Consider the following 16,119-nt stretch of genomic DNA (forward strand, 5'->3'; position numbering starts at 1 on the left):
ATAGAAATAAATGTTGAACTTTCCTACTTCAAGTAGAAAGGCTTTGCCTCCATCTCCTTTCTTTCAATGTTAAACAGTTTTTATGCTCCGTTGGATAGAGCACAACTGATTGTATGCTTCCCTTCTCAGGCTGCTGCCTCCTTCTCCTCTGCCTTCTGAATATCTGTACCTTTAAATGTAGGTGAAATATTTGAAAAAAAACATTGAAATAAATCGAGAAGGGATTGTTTTGATTAACCCTTCAGCTGTCTATTCTCTTCACGATCCTGTAAACATGATCCTCTTTTAATAGATTACCAGAATTGAGTATGTGCACACAGCTAATGTTTTGATGGTGGTCCTGCAAAGGATTGTTTTACTGTTTTCTAATGCAACTAGCCAGAGAAGTAGGTTTTAAATAGCTTTCTCTCCTTTTTAAAGTTCAGAATAGAAATATCAAATATGTCTTTGCTAAATGAGTGCTGGAGATTTGTCTTTTTCTTCTGCTAGCTTGAGGGAAGAAATTTGGATCTTTTGGTAAATGTTCCGTTTGCAAACTTAGATATTCATATCAAGCCTAAGTCTGAAGTATTTTACCAAACATTTCAGTGTTTTCTTGATTTTTGTTGATGGATGAGGGTTTTGTTATTGTTATTGTTGTTGTTTGGGGTGTTTTGTTTTGTATTGTAGTTTTCTCATTTTGCCAGTAGGAACCAGCAGTAGATGGCCAGCACGTGTGGACAGTGCAGGGAGACCTCCAGAGCTACACCTGAAACATTTCTGATCTTCACAGAAAGATACACAGAGTCTTTCAGAGAGTGTAGTTAAAGCTATGACTAGAAGACTTTCTTTTTTCTTAGAAGATTGCTGGGCAATTTCTCCCTGCATAGGATGCTCCAAAAGAATTCAGCTGATCTCTTTTCCAGTACAACATGAAATTTCATTTGTTTATTTATAAAAGCACATTTACTGTTACTAAATAAAAACCCTCAACAAAAAATCAACATTTCAAAATACTTGTAGATTATCAAAGTAAATATGTTGAAACAACTATTCCTAAATTCCATTTGTTTGGGACAGCAACCATTCTGAACTAGTGCTGCAATTCTGGTAGTAATATTTTAAAAAAAAATAAGTAAATTCAGATGTGTTGCTGTCAGGTCAAATTAAAATAATTTATTTAAAGTAATTATAAATCTAAAATTCGGTTTGTGTTTCAGAAACCCTTGCAGAGTTTTGTATGGTGCTAAATGCTTCCCACATGCAGTAATGGAAGCATTAATTTGACATACAGGCTGTAGCTGAAGTGAGTTCAGTGCCTGTGTGGTCACACTGCACAAAGATCTGTCCACATGTTTACTGTTGTTCAGTGTCCCTGCTTTCAAGTGATGTCAAGTTGAGCTGGTGTGTGGAAAGGAATTTTAATGTGTGAGCTTAGCAAAATATATTACATATATACTGCTGAGGACAGCTACTGACCATTTTATAAAACCAAAAAAGGTGCTGCTCAGTGCCTTTATTAAGAATGCTTTACAGTTAAATGGTTAAAGTGGCTTTAATTGGAGTAAAGATTTTTTCCTTTTTTTTCCCCTGTGGAACTACAAGTGCATTGATTTCATAATACATAAAGATGGATGGGGCCTATTACAGATCTAAGTACAAAATTCCTGGGTTTCTGTGCTAAAATGACGCTTAAATGTAAATGTTGAAAAATTGGGATAATTTCCTTTAGTCTTGAGCTCCAAAAACTAGTATGGCATGATAAATGAAATAATTGTGTAGCATAAGAAAAACATGATTATTTGAAATACTTTCATCTTCTGTAGTTATTGGTCTCATTAAGCAGCTTAAGAAAATCAATATTTCATCTTGACTACAACAGTTTGTAAATCCAGAAGCGAGATTTGGAATGTTAACTGATTTTGGTTTAATTCTGTTTACTTTAAGGCAAATTTGTATTTTAGCAAGCAAATTTCAGACTCAGCATTGATCTCAGCTTTGTCATGCAGACTGAATGCAGGTAGAGCTCAAGCCATTCACTGTAACATTTTAAAGATGTTACTGTTTAATGTAAAGGGGATTTTTTTACAGCTCCTTGAAATTGTAGTCTGATCTGAAGAAGAACAGGAATGTTCATAATCAGAATTGTCAGCTCAGTCAACACTTAGGGAATCTGTGTTCTCAGGCAGTCTAAGGGCCTCATGAAATAGGTGGTATTTTTTCCCCGAAGACACTCGGCAGAAGTTAAATGATGCTTGCTTGCTCATTCCATGTGTTTGCAATCCTTGTAGAAACTATAATCTAGCAGTGGGATGTTTTAGTGGAACGTGCTGTTAGACTGTATTCTTGCTCTCCTTGCAGCTCTGAAAGCAGACAGCTCTGTTCTTTGAACTGCTGGGTTTTTTCCTAAAAGAACTCAGTGGGGTGCTCCAGCACTTTTTCATCTTGAAGATTCAGTAGTGAAGTACTGAGTTGCTCCTGGTGTCAAAAGGTGCTTATTGCATTCAGTGTCTTACCAAATTGTGCCCCGTGGGGAGCGGGAGTTTTGTCGTGGCATTATTGGTTATAGGGCTGAGTTTAATCTTATCTAATCAGAAAGATAGGCTCAGTTTCCCCTGCAACTGCTGTGAACCAAAAAGTAAAATTTTTATAATAAAATTACACCTGAACACCTTTGTCTTGAGAAACTGATTTCATGTTAATCTCCAGTGCATACGCAGGTAGAACTTGTGGTTTTGAAACTCAGGAAGAAATTGGGACAAATGGTTCTACAGTCTGTCTGACACTGAGGATTTTTAGAGATTCAACTCAAGAAAAAATTGGGAAAGCTGGAAAAGAAAATGTTGAATTAACTTTTCTGTAAGATGATTGGAACTGAGAGCAGCTGAAACCATGCACATGCCTTACAATATTCTCTTTTCCATTCAAGCACTTTCACTTGCCTCAGAAACAAATAAGAATTGAGGGTGCACAATTAGAGATGAGGAGGCTCACCAGCAATCTGTGCTAACATGTGGTGTGTATTATGGAAAAAGTTGATGAAATCTCAACTAGAATGTGGTCTGTGTCTTGATTTACATTCCCTTCACTTCGAGAAACAGTTTCTAATATAGAAAAAATACAAATTTTGCCCTCAGATGTCTCTTCGCAGTGCCCATCAGATTCAAGAGAAACATGTTTAAAATCTGAGGTGATAAATGTATTATTTAAGTTATTCTTAAGCTTTAGTAGCTACCTGTCCCTACAGTTACAGTCATATAATCCCAGTGATTAGTAAAACCTTTTAAGATTGCTCTAATGTAAAAGGCATACTATTGTAACTGAGTTGACTCCTACCAAAATCCACTTTTCCCGTACAAAATACCTTTCCTTTTTTATTTTTTTTTTTTTCTTCTTTTTAAATCAGGGACAGTAATGAAAGGCTGGAGGTGGATGCTTAAAGTCTATCTGGCTACAGTGAACCAATATTAATCAAATAGGTAACAGCGTGCTAATGGTATAATCTTTTGTAGTCTTAAGCTAGATATTGGGAAAAGGAGAAATTTTTGCATAGATTTGAGGAAGAATGATGATTGATATGGAAGCATTTTCCTTGTTTTTTTATTATTTTAATATTATTTGGCAAATACAGTTTGTTCTTCTGTTTGTTTTAGCTGGTCTTTAGCCTATTTACTTCAAGAATGAACTGGAAACATCTAGAGCCAATCATACTTTTAAGGTGGATTTGTGAATTTATTTTCTCATACATATTCTTTAAATCACCTTTTAAAGATACTTATTTTAAAATGTCTCTTACAGGGCATAATAAAAGTATTTGTATTACTGCTCAAAGAAAATTATAGAGGTGTCACTGTGTTTGTACAGTCCCTTTGAAACAACAGGCACGTGCTCAAATTGAGATTTCAGATTGTGGGGTTTACAAAAGTTTGCATCACACCTACATAATTCTCATGAGTTATGTAGGAGCTTTCATGGTCTTCATTGATACATATGTGAAGTGCATGGAGCATTTAAACCAGAGGTTTTACATATTGTAAGGTCCTAATCTTGCTAAGGAGGCATCATTGATAAGAAATGATAGATTTCAGTGGAGACAGAACCTTAGTGGGAAGATTAGCATTAGCTTTCTTCTTTACTTAGTTCCTTACTGTGCTAGTCCAAAGCTTGACAAGTCTCCATTCCAAAGCAGCCCGGGATTCTTAAGTGGTGATATCATCAGTGGGAGAAGATAAAGATCGACTGAACTAATGTGCTGAGGCTAGTAACAATGTGGCAGAAGTTAAAATTTAAACAGCTTTCATTCTTCTTTGTTTGATTTTTTTACATTGCAAACTAAATTATTCCCTTATCTGATTAAAAAACTTCAGCATGGTGGTGGTGTCTGCTTCATTTTTTTGCAACTTGAAAGAACATTAAATGCATAAATCTTTCTACATCAAGAGAAACTAATTTCATATACCTTGAAGTTGATCTGTTACGTGTTCAGATCTTTATAGCTGAATTGAGCTGGAAAAGCATATTTTAAAGGTATCAAAATTATTGTGTAAGGTGTAGTGGTTACCAGCAAGACATAGAAATGAAAAGTAAATTGAGCTTGTCTTAGAACGCCTACTCCTTTTGAAAATTTCAGTCATGATGTTCTTATCTCTTTTTACCATTTAGCTTCTACCCTATGCTAATATCTGGTGATATAGGTAGGAATATACTTGATTTAGTGTTCTTATCTTCTAGGGCAAGTCAGAGAATGGACTCAGTAAAGAGGAACCTTTGTAAATCTTGTGTTTCACCACCTGTGTAATAATTCTCCCTGAACCATAATTTGGTCTACTTTTAAAAGAACAAACCTCTGAAAGTCTTGCCTTTATCTCACAGAATTTTATTAAGGCTTAATTTTTGGAGTTGTTTTCCTAAGACCTTTAAAGTAACATATTGATACACATTTGAGATCTGTGATCTTAGGTAGTATGTGCAAATTTCAGTGGTCTGGACAATAAATAAGTTTATGTATCATCATAATTAGAGGAATTTTTCCATTGATATGTCATGTGGTACTTTGGAATTGGTTATGTTACCTCTTCCTCTAAAATTCAGAAAACACATTAGCAGTTATTTAATAATCACATGATGCAAAAAGAGTATCCAAGAACCTTTATAGATTTTTTTCCAACATTTGTTACTAAGAATTTTTAAATCAAATAGATTCAACATGGCTGGACACTGCTCTATGCTAGCTCACACACTTCAGCAATTAAAACACTCAGGTTGTCAACCTAACAGATTTTCATGAGATCTGACAGAGATTTTTATTTTTAGTGCATTACTGGTGCCAGATACTTATATTTCATGTATTTTTACCTTCAAATGTGAAACGGGAGAGCAAAAAGCTTCAGTTTTTCTTTATGACAGTAAAAGTACAGGAACGTGTTAAGGAAAGAGTGAGTCTGTCTGAAGTAAGAATTGGTAACTTTATTTCTCTGGTTCACATTACACTGTGCAAAGAAGCTGTTCACCTCCCTTTCTAAATCATTTTCATTTTACCAGCTGGAGAAGATCAGAATAAAATGGACCCATCCCTTTTCTCAGTCCCTGGTGGTGATGATGATCCAGCATTTGTTTTTCATTCAAACCACATGTTGAATAAGTGAAAAAGAGGAAATACATGCTGGTCATAGGTCAGGTGCAACACAGAGTTTATACAGATTTATGTTCTTTGTAGCATCTGCAATCCTGCATTTAAAGCCATTGAGTGTTGTTCTGCTTCCAGTTATTTTTAGGCAGGTTTTCCTATATAGTGACATTTTGGGTTTTGGATTACTCTGCTGGCTAGGCATCCAGCCTCCAGAGCTGGAGGAGCAACCTGATTGTGCAGATGAAACTGCAGCATACTGGCTCTCCAGAACTCAAACTCTTGCATGATCTCATAGGGTGGAAGCTGACCCTCTTTGTTTCTGGCCTCATGATGAAGAAAATGAAGAAACCTAAGCCAAAAAAAAAAAAAAAAAAAGCCTGGAAAAGTATTAAGGTGATAATGGGGAGTGGGGATGAAGAACTCCTCGGGCATGTAGGAGAGAATAAGGAGGAAGAAGCAGTGCAGTCTACAATGTGAATTTAATTTTTAAGCAGATATAGATTATGAGCTGAATGTTTCAGTTCTCATGTAGCATTACAAGTTACATGCTCATTTAATTTATACTCCATTAGAACTGCACTGCTCATTGCTTATGATTGAAGGAGCATCAGGAAAAGTGATTGTATAAATTGATATCAGCTTTATTTGTTGTCTTTATTATTCACACACTTCTAGTAGTGTTTTAATAGCTTTGACTGAATTATGAATGATGTGCAGTTGCTCAGGAATTTGAAGGTAATAATTTCACATTCTCTTAAATGTGCCAGCCAGCCAAAACTCAGTATGCATTTACAGCAGCTATTTTGCAGATTTATAGCTAATATTTTGTTCTATATTTTTTCTTATCACTACCATTTAATCTCACTTTTCTTCAATTTGTCAGCATTATGATGTATACAGAATGAGAATTAATAGCTTACAATGGGATGAATTCATTTTTGCAAGAATTGAGTTAGGAAAAAAGTGAATCCCAAATGGACATGAGGGGTAAGAAGGAAAAATAAAGCATTCTTCACAATAATGCTGTGGAGGAGGTTGCCAGCAGAGGCTGTGCAGTCTCTACTGTGATAAATGTTTAAACCTTGGGTAGAGAAGGTCCTGAGCAACTTGATCTAATTGTGAAGCTCACCCTGCTTTGGCAAGGATGTTGGACTAGATGACCATTGCAGGCCTAAATTTTTCTAAATCCAAACCACCAGAATTAAGTCTGAGCTGTACAAAGGCTTGGACATATTGGAAGGGGAAAAAAGTCCTCATGTCCTTTCTGTTCTCCAGAGCTATAAACATGCCTTTTAAAATACTGAGAGAATGAAATGGGAACTGTGAGACTAAATATCAAATGTCACACCAGACTTAAGAACTCAGTTTATGGACAAGTATCTTAACAGATACTTTATATGAACAGTGAGGAGTTCTTGAATCCACCTATTGTAATTAGAATTTCTCCTTTTCCTAACTTCATGATCATGTTTTTTGTCTCATTTAATATGACAGTTGGTGATCTTTTGTTGTTTTGCCCTTTTTTCCCCCCAATTTCTATCAGGAATAGGAGGCCTGCAGGATTTTGTGCTGAAATCTGCAACACTGTCGACATCACCTGCTTGTCCACCATTTACACCTCTCAACTTTGAAGCTACCCCGATCGTGCGAGTAGCTGTCGAACCAAAACATCCAAGTAAGCTTCAAGGAGCATGGGGTTGGTAACACCAGCTCAGTGTGGCAGCAGTGCAGCTTCCAGTCCTTGGTGATTTGGCTATTTTGTGATCTAGCCACTGAATTGGAGACTTGCTCAATATAAAATAAATGTATAGGTTGTCTGGAGGGCAATGTGAGTTGTTCCAGCTGCCTCACTCCTGTCCCGGTAGGTGAGGAGACCCAGGAGAAGTTGTTGTGCCCTTTTGTGACAGCTGTTCACCAGTCAGACACTGCTGTGAAGGTGAACAGATCTGTGGCTTCTCCACATCTGCTGCTGTTCTTTTATGTGTCATTAAACTTGTGGAGCAGATTTGCAGTACTGCTTCTCCTTGATGCCCCCACCCCACTTCCTGCAAAACAGAGTGGGGTATCTCTGGCTTTATTTGAATTTCAGCCCAATTTCCATTTGTTGTTGTAGCATTGGTAGAACCAAAATAACTGGCTTTATGTTCAGTTGCAAAATACTCTTAACACTAAGATTACATGTTTTACGTGTTTATTTAGAGAGCTACTGGATGGTTTGGCAGCTATTTGTTTCATGTTTTGAGTAACAGATAATCATATATTGTACATCCTATGTTGTTAAAGCAGTTTTGAAAGTATTGGAAATTACTGGTTCTGATGAGTGTAGTATTAAGTTCAAAATATTAAAGAAATGTAATTCTAGAACTACTGACCAGTTTGGGGTAATTTTTTTTTCCTTAAGAAATGAAGCTGGATCATTCTTGCACACCATTACTTAGTTTCTCCTCCTCAGTAATTTCTGAATTTATGATCTGAACTAAATTTTTAGGGGGACAGAAGCCTGAAGGGTGGTTATACATGCAGAAGTTTCTTGAAAATCCTGTTTCTTGAAAAAACTGTTGCTTGCAATAACACAAAGACAAGCAAAATGTGACCATTGCAGTTGCCCAGAGAGGTTTGTGTAGTCTTGAGGTGGCCCTCACACATTGTCACATTGCACTGCCACATTAGACCTGCTTCAAAACTGCATCTGCTTATGTGAAAAAATGGCTCATATAAATGATTTCCCTATGTACATTTTGCAAAATTACTGTATGTCTTCGCACTCATGTCAAAATCTTCCTGTATGATTGCATAGGCTCCAAAAGAAAAAAAAAAAATACTCATCACTCTGTGAGCTTAAATGCAGAGACAAAGTTGAAAGTCTTTATTCAACTGTGTTGGTCATGTGAAATAACTCTGCAGTTTTTCTGCTTTTCATTTATTTTTTTGCTTGTTTTTCAAGGATGCTTTTCTATTACACCTTTACAAGCTCAGCAGTAAATAAACAATATAATTTCTTTTAATAGTCTCCAAGTGAATGACAACTTTAATGTCACTCTTCCTTCTGAATATGAATATATATTCCTGGAAACCCCTGGGGTATTCTCTGCTATGTATGTAAAGTAAAAAAAGAATTCATAATTAATTTCTTTAAATTGTGTTCATTATGAAAGGCTGCTGACATGAGGTGTTTATGCATAGCTTTGATGTAATCTAGCCAAATTTGACTCAGCTGTGTTTGTTCATTCTCCATTAACTTTAAGATAGCTCTTTTTAAACACCTTCATTTTAGGGACAGCTGTGATTTGTTCACTGAAAAGCTCTCACATTCCTGATTTTTCCTCTTTTCAGATTTTAATTACTTTAAAGCTTTCTAGTGGCTTACAGCTACTTCAAAATCCTTCCTGTGCTTTATTTGCAGTTATGCCTTCTGAGTAATCCATATGGAATACTTTTATTTTTATTTTAGTAAAGTTAATGTTATTATTCATGTATTTGGAGCATTTTAAGCTTTAGAAATATAGAAGCTGCTACACTTAGTTATGAAAGATTGCAAGGAAATTATTTACTCAAAGATGACTTTAAAATGTTGTAATATATTAGAAAGGTTATAATTTGATAATTTGTGAAAATGTGAAATTCTGAATTTTTTAATCACTTTGTTTTGATAAAATTCAGGGGTTTTATTGGGTGTGAGCTGTTCATGAGCTGAAGTTAATGAGCATGAAATTAATTGTGTATGGGAAGCAACATAGCATAGTCATAGTCAATAGGTGACTTGTTCTACTAAACCTGCTGTAAAGCTGTGTAAACAAAAAATGTGCAATCCATTGAAATGTGATGTTATATGGTTATAATTGTATGATGTGAATTTTGTCATCAGTACATAAATTGTTGGTGATGAATTCTGAGTGCAGCTTATGTTTTCAGTTGCTGCTCTTAAACCACGCTGCTCTGTGTGACTCATAATCAGAAAATTGCCCACTGAAAGTTTTTTGCATGCTTCTAAAATACTTATTTGTGTTCAGGCTTCCATAAAAAGGAGTGTTACTATTTTTCAGTTTCAGTCTATCCTATTTTGAGTATTTCTTTCCCAGTATTCCTTTGTTAATAATCCCCTGTTTTGCCAGGTGATATGCCTCAGCTGGTCAGAGGGATGAAGCTTTTAAACCAAGCTGATCCATGTGTGCAAGTTTTAATCCAGGAGACAGGAGAACATGTGCTGGTGACAGCAGGAGAAGTTCATCTTCAGCGCTGCTTGGACGACCTGAAAGAAAGGTTAGAGGGGCAAGGAGGAAGAAATATTTTTAGTTCAGTAGGTGTCTGTTGTATTTCTCTGTCAGATGGCTATCTTTGATTTATATTCTGGTAAAATAGAGCTTTATCCACAAACAGTTTTTAACATTGAGTCATAAATGTGCCTTTTTGTAGCTATAAAAGTATCTGCACTTGGGCAGAAGCCACTAGCTTATCACTTCTATACATCTAACACACACTTGGGGCATGTTCTAGAAATTCCAAATTGCAGTACTTCCAGAAGTCTAATTAAGAGTGTAATGTGGCATTTGTACAAAATAAAAACTGAGGGCAATCATGTCTTATAAATGAACTTTGAAAAATTGCAAAACACCAAGACTAAAATTGTATGTGCACACTCTATCCTGTGCCTTTTCTCACCGATTTTTTTTCAAATGTTAATCTATTCTCATTCATGAGTAGTATTTTTTGCAAGCACACATGAATATATTTAGTATCTTCTAATGTTTCTTCAAATGGCAGAAGAACAGATGTCTGAAACAATCCCTTCCTGTAACTTCATTTACTAAAACATTTCTGATACTTCTGCCACATACATTTACTGGCATTTTCTTTCTAAACCAAAGAGCAAACGTGATGAATGGTTGAATGTTTGTCTTACTGTACCATAATTATTTCAGTTAATATCAGAGAACTGTAATTTCTTACGAAAATTAGACTGGATCACTTGTAAAACTGGATGTATATTTTAATGGTTATTCTCATTACAACTTAGCACGACATATTTTTACCATTTTTAAAAATATAGTATTATTTATGGATACTTTTGCTCAATTTTCATGGGCTTAAGCACTGCCTGTCTTTAGCTGCACTTTGCATAGCAGGATTGTATTATTGGCAGTGGTCCAAATCTGAGAAAAAGAAATGTAAAATAATACTCCAAGACAGGGTAGTAGGATTATAATGAGCAGCTAGTAGGACTGACTTACATACATTTATGTACATTTGCATTCCTAACTTTTTGTTTCATGTACATAATTTTGGAGGTTTTTATGAGTTGTCTAATTTGTGTTTTGTTAAGAGAACGGTAGCCTTTCAAAAGTGACCATTTTGTATCCCTGTACTTGTGGCATTGTGAACAGAAACAAGAAACACCAGGAGACACCAGGGGAGCAGGGCTCCCACCATGTCCTGCCTGACTGTGGTTCATGATTTCTCAGTTGGGTACCAGCTCCCAAAAGGAGCTGGGAACAGGTGTTCACTATGGAGCTCATGCTAGATCCCTCAGGATTTGACATATTTTAATTTCCATCCCTCACACACCAGCTTGTGGTGATGCCTTGAGATGCCACCTAGAACAGAGGCTGGACAGAGTTAAAGGAATAAAGCAGGTATTTATTAGAAAAGCCTTCAAAGGATACACCTTGGGGCACTGCAAGAGCCTGGCCAAGGCTACACCCAAGATGGACAATTGGTCACGAGTTTTCACACTTTTATGTTTTGGTCCATTTCCATACTGGGATTAATTGCCCAAACTCAGCTTCAGGCTATGAAGTCCCATCCTCCCAGACTGCTCTCCTCACTTCACTGCTGTTTGTACTTTTTGGGCCTGAGCTGCAGTGGTGTCCTTGGTTCTCGGGCTGGAAAAGAATTGTTTTGTCTGACAGAACTGTGAGGAGAACTTGCTAACACTTTATATGAAGTTCAGAGTTATATACTAATGCAGTACAAAACCTGGAAAATATGAAAGGTAAAACTTAAGGTATCTGTGGGACAAGAGCTGTCCCTTCCTTCTCTCCCCATTTTGTAGAAAATAAAGTCTAGAATGAGATCCTTGTCCTGTTCCATTCCTCATGGATTCTGTGTAAATTCTGACAGTGCTAAACTGTCATAATAAATACGTATGAAAGTATGAAGGGGAGAAGTTGTGCTCTGAAATGTTAGTTTTAATTAACTCTCTTTGTTTCTGTATAAACGTTTAACTTCTAAAGTGCACATAATTTGGAATAGCCAGTGGTGAACTAGGGATCAAGACAACATATAACAGTAGCAAGAAATTAGACCTTGTAACTATGAACATTTTATTTTCTGCATTGTAAAACTGAAATTTTTAGAAATTTCTGTCCCAGGAGCATTTCAAATACTGAGCATGAGGGGATTAAGTTACCCTTTTCAGAATGAGAAGCAAAGAGAATTAAGGTAATGGTGGCATGTAGGTGGGTTTGTATTTGGATTTTTTGTATAATGCAAATCCTTGAAAGAACTGTAAAAAGGATAAATCTCCTTTGGTTCTGACTCCCATGGAAATAAACCTTACAATTGTATTTGCTTTTCTTCTGCAACTTTTTTTATCACTGCCAAAATTTACCATAACATAGGAAATTTTGGTCAGTCCTTTTGTTGTCATTTAATGAACCTGCTCAGAACTCATGGATGGGTAAGAAGGATACACAGCTCTGATCTTTGAATCTGTTTTTTTATCTCTTTTGAGATAATAAATAATTCCTCCTTTTTTTCTTGCCATCTTTCACAATATTTGACATACCTAATACGTTTCACTTGACTTTAAAGCATCCCTTTATAGCATTAAGATTTTATAATAGTGGTTATCAGGCAAAATTCTGTTAAGCTTTCCCAGTGCTTCATCTTCTCTGTGCATCTCCCTGTGTGAGCAGATGTGCTGGTTCACACCAAGTGTCCATCTCTGTGCTGTGAGTAAGCAGTGTGGCCAACAGCAGGGACAGGGGGAGTAAAATTGGAGTAACTGATGCTTTCCCAGGCCTCTGTCATTTTCAGTCCAGAGCCCTTTGTGGTTTGGTTGTCAGTTAATCCTGGTCAGCCTTTCCCATGCCCCACATGGTTTTGTAGGTCTCTGTTGCACACTTGGAACATCTGAAGGCTTCTTGTGCTTCTGTTCCTTTGATCATCTTTATTTTCAGTTTTTTTCCTAGTTGTGTTTTGTTTGAGAGCAGAGAACAGCAGCACATAGTTTCCAAGATGTGGGTGAACCAATGATTTATGCAGAAGCATAGCAATGCTTTTGCTTTTATTTTCTTGAGTTCCTTTCCAAATATTTCTGAAGACATAAAAGGCAGTGCTTCTTTTTAGAAGTACATAAAATTTGAGTTTGAAATGCATTACCTAGTAATCTGTGTTGCAATCAGATTTCTTCATGAACATCTGTTCCATATTAAGGCTATTATCCTACATCCCACCCTTAAGTTTAAAATTATTTTCAAGTTTTTAAACTAATTCTTAAACTTCATTTTGCAGGTTTGCAAAGGTGCAGATTAGTGTATCTGCTCCTATCATACCCTTCCGAGAGACCATAACAAGACCTCCCAAAGTCGATATGGTGAATGAAGAAATAGGAAAACAGCAGAAAGTTGCTGTCATACACCAAACAAAAGAGGACCAAAATAAAATTCCTGAAGGAATTCAGGTTGATTCAGATGGGCTTGTTACAATTAATACTCCAAATAAACAAGCTACTCTCAGTGTAAGAGCAATGCCACTTCCTGAGGAGGTAACTCGACTTCTTGAAGAAAACAGTGATTTAATTCGAACTATGGAACAACTCAACACATCTCTGAATGAAGATAAAAAAACACATGAGATCAATCAGAAGACTCTTGATAGAATCAAAGAATTCAAACAGAAGTTGGAGAAAAGTCTTCAGGGAAGAAAGTGGAGAAATGCTGTTGATCAGATCTGGTCGTTTGGACCGCGGAAGTGTGGGCCTAATATTTTGTTACATAATTTTGGGGGCTATAAAAGGTCTGTGTGGCAGTGCCTTGGGAGCTCTGTGAAAGAAGTAGGTAAATACAGAGACTTTGACAACAGCATAATAAGTGGATTTCAGCTGGCTACACTTTCAGGTCCCATGTGTGAAGAGCCTCTCATGGGTGTTTGTTTTACGGTGGAAAAATGGGAGATAAGTAAAGCTGGAGATACGCTGTCAAACAGTAGGCAGGATTCAGGGGAGCTTGATGCCACAGAACATCAGCAAAATGAAGATGATACTCCAGCAAGCAGTTGCACTGATGAAGGTCCTGGTGCAAATGAGCACCAGGACAGGAACCAAAGTGGCACAGACTCACCTGAGAAAATGAGTAAACACAAAGGAGAATTACTGCTTGCAGATTGTTATGGCCCTTTCTCTGGGCAGCTGATTGCCACCATGAAGGAAGCCTGTCGTTACGCTTTGCAGGCAAAACCACAGAGACTCATGGCAGCAATGTACACGTGTGAAATCATGGCTACTGCAGAAGTTTTAGGTAAGACCCAGAAAACAAACCTTTGCCAAGAATTTGCCTTCTGAGTCCCAAGGTGAGGTTTTATAAATGAGGCTGAATCAGAGGGCATAACTTCATTGAAGGTTTTGTCAGGAGTCTTTTATAGTTCTCCAGTAGATTCTCCAGTGACTTTCTAATCCCTGTAATATTGACACTATTCTGAATAAGAATTCAGCATTCTTCTTGTTTATCTCAACCATAGGCATAAAGAACAATGCTACACCTTTTTAAAATGCAAGATACAAAATGGTGCCTTTCTATGAAGTGTTTGTAAGACCACTTTCAGTAACCATGAGTATCAACAGTGTGCCTCATAATTAAGCATAAGTTCCATGAAGAGACGGGATACCTCTCCTGTTTATTAAGGGAGTGCAAGATCTTAGCAAATGCCATATCAAGACATTTTAATACAATAATACAGAAATAAAATCAGGAAAAGTAATATTAAATTATCATTGCAGTCCAGTGGTAATTTTGTGTTTTTAAGTAGCATCTGTATCCTGGTATGCAAGTTGCTCAACCCAGTGCATGCCAAATGGTGTCACTTATATTACCTTACCACTTACACCTACTTAAACTTGTTTTTGTGACCTACTTATGACACCACTTAACTGTAGTTGTTCTTGGAGTTTTCCATGGGAGTTGCTTGCATGCTGAATCTAATCCAATGCACCAAGATTTTCTTTCGCTTCCATTGCATTCAAGCTACCAGCAATTTTACTTTGACTGTACTGATCATGGCACAAATTACAGCATATCCTACTTAAAATAATTAAATACTTGGTTGCTTGTAAAAAAAATCTCAGCTGTTGTGCACACAGCCATACTGATAGCAGTCCAACAACCAAAGATTACAGCTGTAATGAAAAGAAATGCCTTTGAGTGAGCAGCTGTCTTGTGCAGATTCATGGTTCTTTTCTGGAGGTACCCTGTAGCAGGCCTGGTAAAAGGTGTGCTGCCATGGGCTTAAGGGCACATTACCCTAAACATCCCCTACTGTGGCAGGGAACTTGGGCATTTCAAACTCTTTTCTAATGTGTAAGATTAGTAATAGTTGTCAAAACTGGACTGTGTATTGTTCCATGTTGCTGTTCCAGAAGCACACTGGCACAGTACTTCTGAGTCTCTATATCAAGCTTATAAGCAAGGTACCAATTTTTAAACCTCAAAAACACTGTATAAATTGCTGTTTTCCAAAATACTCAGTACCCAAAACCCATGATTGTTTACAGTGAAGTTATAAACATGCATTGGCTCATTAATTGTGCCGTAAACCCAAATGGAAACATAGCCTTTTAATGCATATATATATATATTTAATGAGTGTAAATTAGGATTCAGACAGGCAAACGAATTAGTACAGTCTAATGAATGTGAATTGTGTTGTAATAGCCACGGACATGCACTTAGTTCATTACAAATTCATGGATTTAATTTTTATTCTGGAAACTTAAGTTAATAAATTGCAGCTTCATTAGGAGGAGTGAAAAGCAGACCTTCTATCCAGTCAGGCTTGGCAGTTGACATGTGTCAAAACCACTGTCTTTTGTATCTTTATTCTTTCCTTTGGCATTCCATACACTGATACCCTGTGAAGTTTAATGTATCTTCATATTGATCAGCTTCTTTCTAAGCTGGTAGCTTCTGGGAAAGTGAAGTCTTCTGCATTCTCATAATAGAAAAGTTTTTCCATCAGACTTTTCTGACAGTGAAAATAATTCAAACTGAAGTAGAGGAGAGGAACAGGGAGAGGTGAACACTATGTTTTTAATGTATTTGTTAGTTTTTGTCTGTGAAATACTTTTAAGAACATGATACCTACTATGAATTAGTATTGTTATTAGTAGTATTATTATGTACTACCATACATGGGCATTTTCACAACTACTATCATGACATACACCATATTTCAGTAGTTTGAATATTAACTTTGGAAAGAAAATTGAAATTATTATGTCATTAAAATTAAAAGTCATT

General features: G+C 36.5%; 1 protein-coding gene across 4 annotated transcripts in view; it reads left to right on the forward strand.

Moving 5' to 3' along the window:
• Positions 1-16,119, forward strand: part of EFL1 (elongation factor like GTPase 1) — a 66,436-nt gene that overhangs the window by 36,464 nt on the left and 13,853 nt on the right. For 3 of the 4 annotated variants that reach the window (XR_004498835.1, XR_001523546.3, XM_015638861.1), the window contains 3 exons: positions 7,152-7,283; positions 9,721-9,868; positions 13,121-14,124. Coding sequence is in view for 1 of the 4 variants with exons in the window: in XM_015638861.1 (XP_015494347.1) it covers positions 7,152-7,283; positions 9,721-9,868; positions 13,121-14,124 (1,284 nt within the window). In the remaining 3 variants the exon portion in view is untranslated. The remainder of the gene's footprint in view (positions 1-7,151; positions 7,284-9,720; positions 9,869-13,120; positions 14,125-16,119) is intronic. The other variant, XR_004498834.1, reaches the window with a different exon arrangement.

This window comes from Parus major, chromosome 10, assembly GCF_001522545.3.
Source record: "Parus major isolate Abel chromosome 10, Parus_major1.1, whole genome shotgun sequence".
Classification (NCBI taxonomy): Eukaryota; Metazoa; Chordata; class Aves; order Passeriformes; family Paridae; genus Parus; species Parus major.